At 44.0% G+C, this 16,036-nt stretch overlaps 1 protein-coding gene across 1 annotated transcript; it reads right to left on the reverse strand.

The window, feature by feature from the left end:
• Positions 1–240: 240 nt before the first annotated feature.
• Positions 241–11,212, reverse strand: GPR37L1 (G protein-coupled receptor 37 like 1; the record flags this gene model as incomplete). Its single annotated transcript, XM_083359200.1, has 2 exons — positions 241–1,143; positions 10,433–11,212. The coding sequence occupies 2 exons, from the start codon at positions 11,210–11,212 to the stop codon at positions 334–336; spliced, it is 1,590 nt and encodes a 529-aa protein (XP_083215326.1). The 3' UTR covers positions 241–333.
• Positions 11,213–16,036: the final 4,824 nt, after the last annotated feature.

The raw sequence follows: 16,036 nt of genomic DNA on the forward strand, positions 1-16,036 counted from the left end.
AAACAGGTAATTTCTCTGTCTTGAAAGGGTTGCAAGTGGGCCTTTCCACAGCATCTTTCACATTCAGGACAGCAGCCTTTCTAGTCATGCTAAATCAGGGGAGTCAAGGGCACCCTTGGTAACTGTTCAGCAGAGAAGAGATAGCTATTGGTGATGCCTTGTTCATAAGTTGTTCTTACAAGACATTGCTGGAACAAGCAGATGATAGACACCAGCTCCCACTTCCAGTGTCCAGCTATTTCACCAATTAATACTAAAAGGAAACCACAACTTTTGGTCTTGGGAAAAGGTAGCGGAAGAACTGCTGTCGGTCTACCACTAGGATGATTGAGCTTAGCATGGAGTACCAATGGCCCCTACAGGGGGAGGTGACTCTCGGGTCTTGTCAAACAAAATATTTGAGGACATCTCGGTTTTTATTTTGCTTTCAGAACCACCATCACTGGAAGTAGTCTCTTGACCACATTCATCACAGCAGCAGCAGCAGCAGTCCATGAAGGCCTGCCCCAGGGGTTTGCAAAGGCATAGTAGAAGCACAGGAGTAACTGAAGATTTGAAGAACAGGAAGAACTGGTTGACCAAGCTTAATAGGTCCAGGGTCTGTTTTGTCATGTCAGGAGACAGATAGGCCACAACAATATTACTGACATTCTCAGGAATGGTGCAGAGACCATAGATTACTGTCAGGCCAATCACTGTGCAGTTGAGTTGGCTCTCACACTGCCCATGCTTATTGCCACGGCATTCAGTCTCCTCTGAGCTGCTGATCCTTCTGGTGACCAGCTGGCAGCTGACGGTAAAGAGGATCGGCAGGCAGAAGTAGCATCCAAAGTACCACCACATCCTAGCATTCTGATAAGTGAGAACCAGAGAGTAAATTGATTCAGGCAGCTCCTGAAAAGGTTTCATTGTGCAGTAGTCAGACACTACACCAGAGACTGGTGAGGTATCCTGTGCCAGCTGCCAAAGAAGGAGCTCTGGGATTGAAAGGGTCATGGAACCCACCCAAATAACAGCCAGCTTGGCAATGATGGAGTGGCAGTGTTCAATTGGGCGGAGCTTGGCTTGAGGGCTGGTAGCCGCATGGAATCTGTCAATGCCCAAGGCACAGAGGCTGAAGGTGGTGATTCCCAAAGAAGTCACCTAGGAGCATAAGAAAGAGAAGTGGTTGAACTGAGATGGCCAAAGAGTGAGACAAAACATTGTCCTCTCCTTAACTTTTAAGTTAATGAGGGAATACAGACATTTTTCAATTTTGTGCAAAAGGATTTCAAAGAAAAAAAATAAACCCTGTCTCTAGCGTAGGAAATTCATTTACCATGCAGACTAATGCAGATCCCAAATTATGCCAAAATAAAATAGTATGTAGAAAACAGGGGAAGTCATTCAAGTCCCCAGCACTTTTTAAATGCTCCCAAGAGCAACTATACAAGTTTGTGCAATACTCCAGAATAGAGACAGCAGCCTGGGAGATGGCAAATATCCTCATATGAAAAGATGCACACAGTATTTAAATATTAGTGTCTGTTATGAGAATAATAATCCCATTTAATTCTGTAACCTGAATAGAATAAGTCACATTTGGGGGATCAGCTCTACCAAGGAATGTGTGTGACTTTTTAATATATCAGCTTTTATTCTTGAGCATTTCCATGTAGAGTTGATGTTGAAGTTGTGTAATACACCATGTTTCCCAAAATGTTTCCCTACATTTGTTTAATAACTACAAACATCAGCATGGGAGTTGCAGCTTAATAAAGATTGTTTTGTACAATATTAAAACAAGCATATTGGCTTTCCTTAACCATGAGAATATAAAAAAATGCTTCTAACTCTCTGTTTACTATCTGTCCTTAGCTACTTCCCAATTAATTGCAATGTATAAGGACACTTTGGATCCAATATTGTTTAACAAATCCAAATATATGGACACTGATATGTGGTTGACTTTCTAACTCTTTATTTGATTTTAATTTATTAAAATATCCATCTAAGTAACAATCTTACTTTCCTGCTCCATTTATTCCAATTGGTTTCCCCTCTTTTATATTTCCATCTTTTTCGATTCCTTATATTCAAAGTGAGCAGAAGGACATTTATATCCTTGGTGAACCTTTGAATAATCGGCAATAGATCAGGAAAGTTACTAATTCCTAACAATAAAGCAATGTTAACATTGCTAAAATCAAAGATGGGCTTGCTAGGAAACAAAAGGATGTGAGAGTTTTACTGTGATATCAGGAACCATTTTGGAAGCTGGTACATTTTCAGATTGCTTTATATTCATTTCAGTTTCTACATCCCAGAACTTCTGTTTTGCAGCTGCCTTCATTTGGTTCACATGAAAATAGATCTTGCAGACTTAAAAACAGTTTCGGCACTGTGAGCACTGTTTGCACTTCTATTTTAATTTTAATCAACAAATGCAGAAAGGATGCACCTCTTATTTCTTTGCAAACATTCAGTTTTAAAAACTATAATGTGAATATGGAATGAATTTCTGCTGACTATGACATCACTCTTTGTCTTTCTTATGTATCCCTGTCTCAGCAGCTGCCAGCACATGGCTCAGAAGCTAAGTAGTCTCCAGCCTGGTCTGTTCTTGGATGGGAAACCACTAGGGCAGACATGTCAAACTCGCGACGTCACGTGACATCGCACAATGTATTGGAGCTTTTTTGACATTGCTGGCAATGGGGTGGGCTTGGTTTCCCAGTGATGCATCCTGCCCGCGGGCCAGCAGTTTGATACCCCTGCACTAAGAATCCTTAGTCAATAGAAAATTTTAAAAAAATCCAGAAGAAAGCAGTGGCAAACCATTCCATATTAATATCAAGAAAACTGCATAGATATATCCATGTGGTTGTTAGGAGTTGAACTGACTCAAAGACACTGTCCCTAAATAATTACAGGAGAAATGCTATGTTACTGTAGAATGACATTAAAATCAAGAAAATTGCAACACCTTTACTAACAAATGTAATTAAAAAGGAGTAATATATACCATATCCACCCCCTCCCCTCTCTAAGTTTTTTGTCTCCCATGCCTTTATTCAGTTCCTTGTATATCATGCTTCCATGATTTACATGTTTCTTTTTACAGAGGGCAATTAATAAGGAAAAACCAATGGGAGAAACACCTTAAAAGATCAGGAGAGATTCTTAGGTCATTGGCTAGGAAAAGGTAAAGGTTCCCCCACACATGCGTGCTAGTCGTTTCCGACTCTAGGGGCCGGTGCTCATCTCCGTTTCAAAGCCGAAGAGCCAGCACTTGTCTGAGGATGTCTCCGTGGTCATGTGGCCGGCATGACTAGATGCCAAGGGCGCACGGAACGCTGTTACCTTCCCACCATGCTAGTACTCCTTAAACAACCTTTGGTCCTTTCCAAAAAATCACCGAATCAAAATGCATCTACTTTCTGAGCATCAAATGAGCATCAAATTGGGGGACTGGAGGCTAAAACATATCGGGAACGGTTGCTGGAATTGGGTATGTGTAGTTTAACGAAGAGAAGGACCAGGGGGGACATGATAGCAGCGTTCCAATATCTCAGGGGCTGCCACAAAGAAGAGGGAGTCAAGCTATTCTCCAAAGCACCTGAAAGCAGGACAAGAAGCAACGGATGGAAACTAGTCAAGGAGAGAAGCAACCTAGAACTAAGGAGAAACTTCCTGACAGTTAGAACAACTAACCAGTGGAACAACCTGCCTCCAGAAGTGGTGAATGCTCCAACACTGGAAGTTTTTAAGAAGAGACTGGACAGCCATTTGTCTGAAATGGTATAGGGTTTCCTGCCTTAGCAGGGGGTTGGACTAGATGACCTCCAAGGTCCCCTCCATATTATTATTATTATTATTATTATTATTATTATTATTATTATTATTATTATTATTATTAAGTAAATTTGTTGATGTCCCAAACCAGCTTTTGTTAATTTCCGCTGCATTCAGAATCCCAGGAAAACATCCTTGTCTGCCAAAAGGGAAGATGGCAAAGCGTGGAGGAGAAAATGCCAAACACTGGGTGGGTTGGACAGACAATGTAGAACATGAATAAATATCAGCCGGGGAGGCGGAGTGAGGACTCGCCTCCTTGCGCAACACACTCCATTACAAATGCTGTGCTTTCCTTTGGTTCAGGAAATACTACGCCTCATTTGGACAGCTGTTTATAGACTGCTGAAGAGCTCTGGGCCCTAATTGCAGGCACCCGCTCACTTCTCAGAGGAAAAAAGGGCATTCATTTAACACCGGAAGCTTTGGAAATTAAGCAAAGAGGCTTACTTTCTTTATTCTTCCTTTTCCCTCCCTTCCCTGTTCTGTGTCCTTTGAACTGCAGCCAAACCAGCACAAAACAGAGCAATTTCAGGGTACAATCTCTCATGGTGTTTATTAAGCTATGAGCTTTCAATGGATGCTTAAAAAACTTGATGCAAGGCCATATTCATAGTTGTGGCTATCGCACTGATGAATGCTAAAGAAAGATGGGGTTTATGGAGAGCTTGTTTGAAAAGCCAACACAAATAAAGAATTCGATGTTCCAAGCAGTTACACTATATGATTAGAGGACTTCATAGATTAAGGCTGCTTGGCTGCTTCTGCTAGCTTGTACAACAATGTCTCACTGAATATCCAGTGATATCCAAACAATATCCAAACAATTGTACCATCAATTGTTTCTAAAATATAAATTAAGAGATTTCAAGATGGATACCCATGTTAGCATGATGCAGCAAACAGGAGGATGTCTTCCAAATGAATTTGAAACTTGAGTTCTGCTGTTTTATTATAGTACTATGATGTACTACAATACTTTTTGTGTGTGTATATCTGCCTTTGAGGAAGAGTTGACTTCTGGCAAATGCCTGGACTAGTCCCTACAATTTTCTTGGCAAGGTTTTCCAGAAGTGGTTTGCCATTGTCTTCTTAAGTGTGCATGTGCACGCGTGCGCGCACACACATACACACACAAAAGCGGAACAAGTTCATGTTTGGTTGAAATTAAGAGGCATCTGGAGTAAAATTCTAGTATGAAAACCTTTGTGGAGAAAATACTAAGCTGTATAAGATTCAGAGAATCGGTCTATAATGGAATTGCAAATTTGCATCAGGGCTCCAGATGTGAAAGACAGCAAAGAATATTTCCATTAGCAAAGCAGCTGCAACAAAATCCATTTAAAACAATTGTCCTTAAATAGATGCTATCCAGATCTCTTAAAGTAGATCTTTACATTTTATCTCATTTTGCAGAATATTCCAGTGGGGTATCTTTTATGAAGAATAATCCAAACCTACAATCTTTCACCTACAACCTGAACAAGTTATTGGGACAGCAGGAAAATATTAGAGACTATATTACGGTTCTTGAATTAACAATTCAGCTATCGATATTATAGGAGCAGCCGTGCAAATATAGACAGCTGGGTTGATGACATCAGGAGAATTTGGCCGATATTTCTATGCAGATCTGCAGATTTGTATATCTAATTTACCGAGGACAAAAGTCAGCTCATAGTTTGAAAGTACATATGGCAAAATGCAATTCTGCTTTTACCATTTTTTTGCTGCAAATTATCCCTTTCAAGACACCTTTGCTGCTTTCCCATATGGATAGCTGCAGCCTCTTAGATCTGAGGTCCCCAACACCCAGGTTGTGGCCACTACTGGGCCGTGGCCTATTTGGAATTGGGCTGCATGAGTGGCTGGCTGGAGAGTATGTGGGTGCAGGTGCACGCAGCTCAACTTGTATGAGTGGCGGGCCGGAGGGCACTTGTGCGTGTGTCAGCCTGCCGCTTGCCCAAGTTGAGCTGCACACATGCATGCTGGCCTGCCTCTCATGCTGGCCCACCACTTGAGCAGGGGCTCTTTGTGTGTGTGCGTGCACACCGGCCCATTGCTCACAAGATTCAGTTCCTCTCTATTCCCCAGCTGGCCTGCCAAGGCTGCTGTCTTAGATGCAAAAACAAACTCAATGATAGAGAACAGTTTTTGCAAAAGAGAAACTATTGGTTCATATGTAGAATTTCATGCAGATGGTCTTTTTTCCTGGAAGATAAAAACTTGGCAAAAATAAACAAATAATCAGTGCATCAGTGAATATCAGAATATGGTAGTTTAAAGAAAATAATACTCTTCAACCTTTCATAGAAACAAGATCAAATATCCTAATGACCTATTTAACAGGAAAATCATCTGAATGAATAAATATGAAGATGGCCAATGCTTAATTTTAGCAGGTCTATTACATCTGGACTGCAAAAACCCTTAAGATCACTAGATGGCAGCAAAGCATTAGGTTTTTCACATCTCTTTGCCACCATCTAGTGTCATGTGGTTTTTTGCAGCCTAGATCTTGTCACTCCAATTTTAGGTGTACTTTCAACATGATAGAATGACAGAAAACTGCATAGTAACCTAAGTCTGCCTAGATTTTTGACATTTAGCATGGTTTCTGAAAGTGATAGGGTGTGTGGATTGCAAGAATAAGTACTTGACCTATGATTGCATTTTCCTATTTTGCAATGGGTCTTTGATGTATCCAACTGTTAGTGCCCTTATCATATTACATCAAGGACCCATTGTCTTCTCTGCCTCCTTCATGTACTCTGCTGTCCCCTTAGTTAAGCTCTGAATCATGCACAGATGTCCATCACCTGCTTTGCTCTCATATCCTCCTTCACTAAGCAGGAAAGTTATAGCAGTTACATTGGAACATAGAAATTTCTAAAGAAGGACAATCTATTCATTATGTTTGACAGAAAACAATTTGTGTGCACAAATGTTCACATCAGATATGTATCATTACTGTCCATTTTCAGTCTAAACAAACTTTATTTCCAGTATGTCTAATCTCACCTCATTTCAGCTGCTTTCTTCCAACTGCTTTCTTGCAAACAGAAGGAACCTGGTCTTTTGAAATTATGTCTTAGATATTATAAAAACCGAGATGCACCCCCCCATTGTTCCTTGCTTTGTAAATGTTCCAGTTTTGCGCATTAATACCATGACACTATCTTATAAAATCTTTTAAAGAACTCACAGTTCCAAATTCATTAAAGATTCAACAGAATAGGAGTGAGTGTACAGAATCAAAGATATAAATAATGATGAAAGAAGTAGATAATTGTTACAATTATTTTATTTTATTAAATTTGCATGCTGCTGTTTGATTTTCCCAAGATGGTTTACATAATATTAAATAGTTAGAAAGCCTTTTAAAATAGTCATTAAAAATCAACAATATTTGTTTTCATATAGTACACTTAGCCAGATTAGTTATTATTTTTATATTCTATTATTTTTATTTCTTTTATATTGTGTTTTATTTCCTGTAAGCTACCTTGAGTCGCCATGAGCGAGTAGGAAGCAATATAAATTTTCCAAGCAAATAAACAAATAAATAAAGGCTTAGCATACAATATTCTAAACTTGGTTTGGGTTAGTTAACCTTGGTTTGCGTTTTTTTGGTTTAGCTTAATATGCAAATCTAAACTATTGGCTAGCTGATAATTCAATGTATATTGTAAAGTCAGAAATGTATTAAATCAATAATTGGTTAAAGACACTGTATGTTCAATGCATGTCCTTAAACCCAATTGTGCTGTAAATACAGTATGGCATAGGAGCTAGTGGTAATTCTGAAAAGTGTTGCTGTCTTTACAGAAAATGTCAACCTATGGTTAACTTTATTGAGTAAACCATGATGGATAGATTTTTCTCTATGACAATCTGTTAGATGGAATGGTTAGATACTACTAAGCAAGCAGCCCACCTCTATCTTCAATTGTCCCACATCCAACACAAATATTTTCCTTTCTGTTTAATAGAGTATAAAATTTGGACCTATTCTCTATTCCCTAGAGGACAGGACCAGAATCAATTAATTAAAGCTATAAGGATGTAGATTTAAGCCAGGTATGAGGAAGAACTTTCTGACTCTCTACACCAGAGGTCTTCAAACCTGGCCTTTTTATGACTTGTGGACTTCAACTCCCAGAATTCCTCAGCCAGTCACGCTGGCTGAGGAATTCTGGGAGTTGAAGTCCACAAGTCATAAAAGGGCCAGGTTTGAAGACCCCTGCACCGTATACAGTAAACTACTGGAACAGAGTGTCTCTGATGTATTCTCCTTTGTTTGAAGTCCAGACAGAGCATGGATAGTCATCTCTCAGTGATGCTCTAATGGATCTATGACACTGAGCTAGGTGATTTCTAAAATCCTTTCCAATTCTTTTATTGTTTATGTCAGGCCCAAGAGATTATTCCATGTAGCCTAAGCTAAATATATATTTCCAAGCAGTGCTTTTTTTGTAAAAGAAAAAGGTGCCGGAACTCACACATGTCATACAACCCACCTTGCCTACCCTACAAGGTTCCATCCAAAAAAGGTGCCGGAACTCCGTTCTGAGCCTTCTATGAGAAAAAAAAGCCCTGTTTCCAAGTAAAGGTCACAACCTGATCAAAGACTTGAGGATAAGTGTGATGGTAGCACAGACCCTGTAAATTAGTTGCAGGCCCAACCAGTTGAGCAGGTTTTTATTGGTGCTGATCTCTGCCTAGGTTTTACTTCAGTTATGCTCACTTTCGGTGTGACAGCCAGATGATAGAAATGTAAGTCTATTGGAAGTGTGGCTAATAAATTTAAATAAATAAATAAAATAACATCTAATGACAAGATTGTGGAAGGCTGAATTCAATGTCCCCATCCTTGCAAGTCTTTTTAAGTGATATGGTGAGATTTGGATTTATGGAAGTAAGGCTGTTGCAGTCATATCTAGTTAGTTGTGTTTTTGTAAATCCCAAGTGCACTGTTGAAAGAAAATTAAAATGTCCTTTCCCTGCCATTATTAACAAAGACTCCATGGTAATACATTTCAGCCAAATAGATTTTCCATGGAAACTTCACATCGCTCAAAACACAGCTCCTTCTTTTCTCTCCTTTTCATCTTAGGAGAAGCCCAACTCCTAGGGAAGACATGTAACCTTCACGAGTCACAGAGCTAAAGTTTTACACCATAGCAGGTTTTGTACAGATTTATGATCTATTGAAAAGGTCACTTCATTCAATATCTCCTTCTCTCACCCTCTCTTATGAGAGTACGTTGATGACTATGATATATATCCCAAACTCTCTCTCATTGGGTATTGCTGGATATGACCAGGGATGCTGACAACTGTAGTTCAGCAATATTCAGAGATCCATAAATTCTTCAGCCTGGTTATATGTCTTCCAAATATTTGTCATTTATAATTACCTTGATCAAGGTAGTTAATAATGTTTTTTTTAATTTAACAGCCCCTGAGATTTAAAGAATTAGAATAGTAACAATTGTTCTGTCCTCAGAAGAAATTCAGCATTTTCAGCCAATGATTCAATGATAGCTAAACCTTTATTGCTATCATTTTATCCTATTAAAAGTAAAATTCTCTGGTCCAGAGAGAATAATTTAAGGAACACCATCCTTTCACAGTTAAATGGTCTTCAACCAATTACAAGTGATAATCTTTTATTTCTAGAAAAAAGCTTGACTTGTTTCCTTCTTCATCCTGTGTTCCTGTCTACTTCCTATGCCTATGGTCAGCAGGTATAATCTGAAATGCATTATATCCATTGGGCAAGAATTTCTCTTAGACTGGCAATTTTCTTTCAGAACTCTCAGTCTTGAATTATAGAAGAATCTTTACTCAGTGTAATTAAATGTGCATGATCTCTAAAGCATGATGGCTTGAGTCTAGGTCTTGAACTGTCAAACTAGAGAAGGCCTACTATACCTGCTAATTATAGATTCAGCACAAGGATTAGATGCACTTACTCTTTTTAATTAAGATCTCATTTCTTGATGTGACTTTAAAGCTTTTATAATCTTAATGTGAGAAGTACCTAGTTTTCATCTATTAATGCAGCATCCTTTAACCTATTGTTCTCCATATGTTAGCCCTGTCTATATGGAAGATATCAAGCTGCTGGACAGTCTATTAATGGTTAGAATATATTAATGGCTGAATCATTAATGTTTATTAATCATTAATATTTATTAATAATTGCATAAAAATTTGCAAATTATTATCTCCTAGAAATATAAGGCACAACTTCAACTTTGTATCTCTGGGGTCAACACGGAAACATTCTTCAAATAATTGGCATTGAAAAAAGCATAACTGTGCTTGTTTCCATTTTTCCCCAAAGCATTATTGTTATCATCTTTGGAACAGAGATGGTGTTTTCTATAGCTCTTCAATCAATCAATCAATCACTCCTCAAACTTGATGTTAGGAAAGGTATTGGGTATTAGTAAGGCCAAATGTCATTGGATTAAGTCAAATTCAAAACATAAAGCTGGCCAAGCACAAATAACATTATCCCTCTGTTCTCCAAATGGAGACACAAAGTTGCTTAAGATACATGCTAGAACTTAGCAGAGGAAACTCTTACCTCCATGAAGGGCACAAGGCGACAGGAGAAGTTCCCCAGCAGTCTCTTCTTGGTAATTTCATTGAAGATGACCACAGGTAAGCAGAAGAAGAGGATAAGGAAATCCCAGAAAGCAAGACTGGCCAAAATGGAATTCCAGGCACTTTTCATGTAGTAGTTATTCCAGACAATGCACATGACTGAGAGGTTCCCCACGATGCCCACAGCAAAGACAATGAGGGACAGGAACATGACAGCATAAGCACTATAAGAGCTTTCTGTCACTGGATAGAGAGGGTTCTGTATCTGAAGACGCTTCCCTAATGCCACAGTTCTATTAACCTGGGCCTCTCTATCACCATAGACCGCCGGGCTCTGTTGGTGGGGTTCAAAAGGATCTGTGCTGGATGGTACTGCAGGCTTCGTTGGCTGTAAAGTGGCTGGGTTTGCAGGCTGAGGAAACTCTGCTTTGACTCCTGGAACATACTGCTGAACTGACTTGGCATCATCATCTTTCGTTCCCCTACGTGTTCTTCTCCATCTCAGCTGTTCTTCTGAGAACTGTTGCTCTTCATGGTTGCAAGTTGGTCCTGAGTCTCTCATCCTGCCTAGTTCTCCAAGTAACTCCATCAGGATGCCTTTGGAATTCATGTGTCTTTTTAAGTGACCTTCTCCAGCCTTTGCGTCCATTCTGGAGGGTGCATAGTTTTCTTCAATAAATGGGACAGCTCCTTCTTTCCTCAAGGTTTCCAATGGCTGCAGAAAACTAAGCAAAAGCATACCTGTCCAAGGCAAAGACATCCTTTTTTCCTGCAAAACAGAGGTAAACAGAAAGATACAAGAAAGGAATTCACCAAATAAGCAGAGATGTCACTGCCCTCAGTGAGAAAAGGAAAAAGTTTCTTCGCTTTGACTTGTGGTCTTAAAAGAGGGTCAGGGACAGGGAATAGAATAAGCAAGGAGATTGGAGTCTCAGTCGAGCGACGACAGAGAGACACTTTGGTCTGCCTTGCCAGCGCACTGCTGCTGTTTATTCCTCAGATCTCTGGGCAGAATTAAAAAAAGAAAAAAAAATCAGTAATTCATTCCAATCCTCTTTTGTTGGACTACAGGCCCCCTGGTGGCCAAGCTACAATGCCTACTGGCTCCTGTGAAAGGCTCAAAAACCTCACAGCCCTTGAGCCAAGCAAAGAACAGTAGAAAGAAAACCACCCGTTTTAGCCAGGGACCTTTGTGCAGACGATTCTATTTGCTTTTGTTTTTTGTTTTGTATATTTGTTTCTGTGGCAAGGAGAGTGTATTTCAGAAAGAAACGGTAGCATCTCACCGAAATATTTCCCTTTTGCCAAACTCTAGGGAAATCCACATGGTAACTTCTAAAGTCATTTTATGGATTTTTATGGAGATCCTAGAACAGGGGTGTCAAACTGCTGGCCTGTGGGGCGGTTTCATCATACCAAAGCTGCGCCCACCCCATTGCCGGCAATGCAAAAAGAGTCGCGATACATCATGCCACGTCACGTGACGTGGCAAGTTTGACACCCGTGTCCTAGAAAGATGCTTTGAACAAGGACAAAATAAAAGAGACACTCATGTCTCTTGGTGGAGCAGTGGGCTAATGCCTCCTTAAGTAACACCAGCTGCCTGCAAATAGTGCAGGTTCGCGTCCCACCAGGCTCAAGGTTGACTCAGCCTTCCATCCTTCCGAGGTAGGTAAAATGAGGACCCAGATTGTTGGGGGCAATTAAGCTGACTTTGTAATAATGCCACTGGGGTGTGTGTAAAAGCCCTAATAAGCAGGCATATACATACAATGAAGGCTATTGCTAAGTTTGTAAAGCCGTCCTGAGTCTTCGGAGAAGGGCGGGATATAAATGGAATAAAAATAAAAATAAAAATAAATAAAAATGTGACAGTACAGTAGGTTCCACACCTGTCTGTGAGGGGACAGTTCAGAAAATCAAGCAGACGTGCTGGGACTGTTGGCTGAGTGTGTTCTGAACCAGCCACTACCGGCCTTGTAATAAAGCAAACCCCTGTTCAAGCAGTAGAGACTGGAGAGCGTCTGAGGTTGCAAAGCGTTTGCCAAGTTTTATTCACAAGCAAAACAACAGAACAAGAAACACAGGAACTTGAATCCTCAAGCGGAAGGGTTGCTTTCAGCAACCAGCCCCTCCCCAAACACTCCTTTTATTTAGAGTTCAGGGCGTGGTCTCCCTGTGCCTCCTCCCGAGGAGTCCCACAGCCTTTCTTTGTTTGTTCCTGCTCGACTGCCTCCTGCGTCGGGCGTCCTTGAACAGGGCCAGCTGTGGGTCATCATCCTCCGCACTATCGGGCTCACGCAGCTGAGAAGAGGTCCCCGGCTGAGGGCTCTGCAAAGCCTCCAAGCCATCATCAGCCGGTTCGTCTTCCACACCCTCCTCCTCCCCCTCATCTGGGTCATCCGATACATCTGAACCGGCTGCCGGACCCACCGGCTGGCCCTGAGTCATAACACTATCCCGCACCGCAGGGCCCTTCCCCCGGGGCTGCCGATCCGGATGCGGTCGGGATGGGAATTGTTCGTGAAACGCTGTCACCAACGCAGGGGCATGAACGGCGGTCGCGTCTTCCCATGTGAAGTCCTCCGGCCCGTACCCTTTCCACTCGATCAGGTACTGGAAGTGACCTTTCAGCCAGCGGGAATCCCGGATGCTGGCGACCTCGTACTCGGGGGTGCTGCCTCCATCACGAGGTCCTGATGGGGGAGGTTCCGCTTGGCGAAGTGGACAAGCCGGTTGTTCGGGGACCAACAAGGACCGATGGAAGACGGGATGCACGCGCAGGGAACGTGGCAGAGTTAAACGATAGGCGACCGGATTGATGACGGCCTCGACTGGGAACGGTCCAAGGTAACGGTGGTCCAGCTTCCTCACCGGCCGAGTGGATGGTAGGTTCCTGGTGGACAGCCAGACCCGATCCCCCACCGATAGTGGAGGCGTATCCCTTCTCGACCGATCGGCGAACCTCTTGTAGTCGGCCTTGGCCTTCTCCAGCTGCCGTCGCACCAACCGATGGGTCGCCTGTAACTCCGCCATGAATTCGTTCGCTGCCGGCTCCGGTGAGTCCACAGGAGAAAGGGGGAAAAACTGGGGGTGATAACCCACGTTGGCCAAGAACGGTGTCATCTGCGTGGAGGTGTGCTGCGAGTTGTTAAAGGCAAACTCGGCTATGGCCAAATAGTCCACCCAATTGTCCTGCTGCAGGTTAACGTAGCAGCGCAGATACTGCTCTAAGATGCCGATGACCTTCTCGGTACCCCCGTCGGTCTGAGGATGATGCGCGGACGAGAGGCAAACCTTAATGTCCAACGCCCGCATCAACTCCTGCCAGAAGCGGGCTGTAAACTGGGCCCCCCTATCGGAGACGACTCTATCAGGAAGGCCGTGCAGCCGGAACACCTGTTGGATGAACATGCGACTAGTGGCGCGAGCTGACGGTAAGCCGCGACAGGGGATGAAGTGCGCCATCTTGGTCAACATGTCCACCACCACAAACACTGTCGTGAAGCCGGAGGATGGAGGTAGATCCGTCAGAAAGTCCATGGACACAGCCCCCCAGGGTCTCTTGGGTGTTGGCAAAGGCTGCAGTAAACCAGGCGGGGCCCCTGTCGCTGACTTGGCCTGCCTGCATGGAACGCAGGAGGTGACATAAGACTGGACATCGTGTCGGACTCGGGGCCACCAGAAGGTACGGGAGACCAGGTTCAGAGTCTTGAACAGACCAAAATGCCCCGCAGCCGGGTTATCATGACACTGGCTGAGGACGAGTCCCCTGAGTGGCCCTCCTGGAACATAGAGCCGGTCACGATAATACAGGAGTCCATCCGTGACCGACCAAGGCGAATCTGGCCCCACCTCTTCCTTCCGCTGAGCCACCCACGCCTCCTGCTGCTGCGCCTCCCGGATCCGAGCCCGTATATCCACCGGCTCCCGCACCGCAGCAAAAGACTCGATGGGGATCACTGTCCTGGGCGGAAGCTTGTCTTCCACTCGGGTGTACTCGGGCTTCCTGGACAGAGCATCCGCTCTCTGGTTGTGCCCGCTTGGTATGTACCGCACCCGGAAGTCAAACCTCGCAAAGAAGAGGGACCACCGGATCTGGCGTTGGTTCAAATTCCGAGCAGTCTGCAGGCTTTCCAGATTCTTGTGGTCCGTCCGGACCTCGATTTGATGCCGCGCCCCTCCAGATGATGCCTCCAAGCCTCGAACGCCGCCTTGATGGCCAGCAGCTCCTTCTCCCAGATGGTATAGTTGCGCTCCGAGGGATTCAATTTCCGAGAGTGAAACGCGCAAGGGAAAAGGGTACCGTTGGGCGTCGCTGCCTGGAGTAACACGGCCCCAATGGCAATGTCGGAGGCGTCCGCCTCCACGACAAACGGCCGTTGCGGGTCAGGATGCTTCAAGATGGGCTCCTTCATGAAGGCGTCCTTCAAAGCTTGGAACGCCTGTTGTTCGGGGGCGTTCCACTGGAACCGAGTCTTCTTCTGCAGGAGCCGGGTGAGGGGGGCTGTCAAGGCAGCAAAGCCAGGGATGAATGTTCGATAGTAGTTGGCAAATCCAAGAAGTCGCTGAACATCCTTCACGCGACACGGGGGTTGCCAACTCTGCAACGACTCAACTTTACTCGGTTCCATGGCGATGCCCTCAGGATAAATGCGGTGACCCAAGAAATCGATGGTCACCTGGTAGAACTGGCACTTCTCCAACTTGGCAAACAGCCGATGTTTCCGGAGGCGCTGCAGGACCTGACGGAGATGCTGATGATGCGCTTCACGCGACGGGGAGTAAATCAGGATGTCATCCAGGTAAATCACGACAAACTGGTCCAACAGATCTCGAAAGATGTCGTTCATAAAATGCTGAAACACAGCGGGGGCGTTGGTCAGGCCAAACGGCATCACCGTGTACTCGAAATGTCCATAGCGAGTACCAAACGCCGTCTTCCACTCATCACCCGGCCGAACCCTGACGAGGTTGTAAGCTCCACGCAGGTCCAGTTTCGTGAAGATCTTAGCCTCCCGGAGTCGGTCCAAGAGCTCGGGGATGAGGGGCAGCGGGTAGCGGTTACGCACCGTGATGGCGTTGAGTTTCCGGTAGTCACAGCAGAGCCGTAACTCGCCCGACTTCTTTTTGACGAAGAGCACGGGCGCAGACACTGGCGAGGACGAGGGCCGGATGAAACCACGAGCCAAATTCTTTGTCAGGAAGTCCCGCAATGCAGCCAACTCGGGCTCTGACATGGAGTACAAACGCCCCACTGGGAGAGGCGCATCAGGGACTAGATCAATGGAACAGTCATAGGGCCTGTGCGGGGGTAATTGGTCCGCCTCTGACTCGCTGAACACATCAGCAAAGTCGGACAGTTCGGGAGGCAAGGAAACCCCTGAGGAACCCTCCACCTGGCCGGCACAGATATGGCGGGTGTGGTCCACGCACTGCAAACTTGGGAAGGTGACCAAGTTCTGAGACCAATAGATCTGTGGATCATGCGCCCGGAGCCACGCCAGTCCCAGGACCACGGGGAAGTGCAGATCCGAAGTGATGTAGAACTGAATGGCCTCCACATGGGAACTGATGGCCATAC

This window comes from Vipera ursinii (genome assembly GCF_947247035.1).
Source record: "Vipera ursinii genome assembly, chromosome: 3".
Classification (NCBI taxonomy): domain Eukaryota; kingdom Metazoa; phylum Chordata; class Lepidosauria; order Squamata; family Viperidae; genus Vipera; species Vipera ursinii.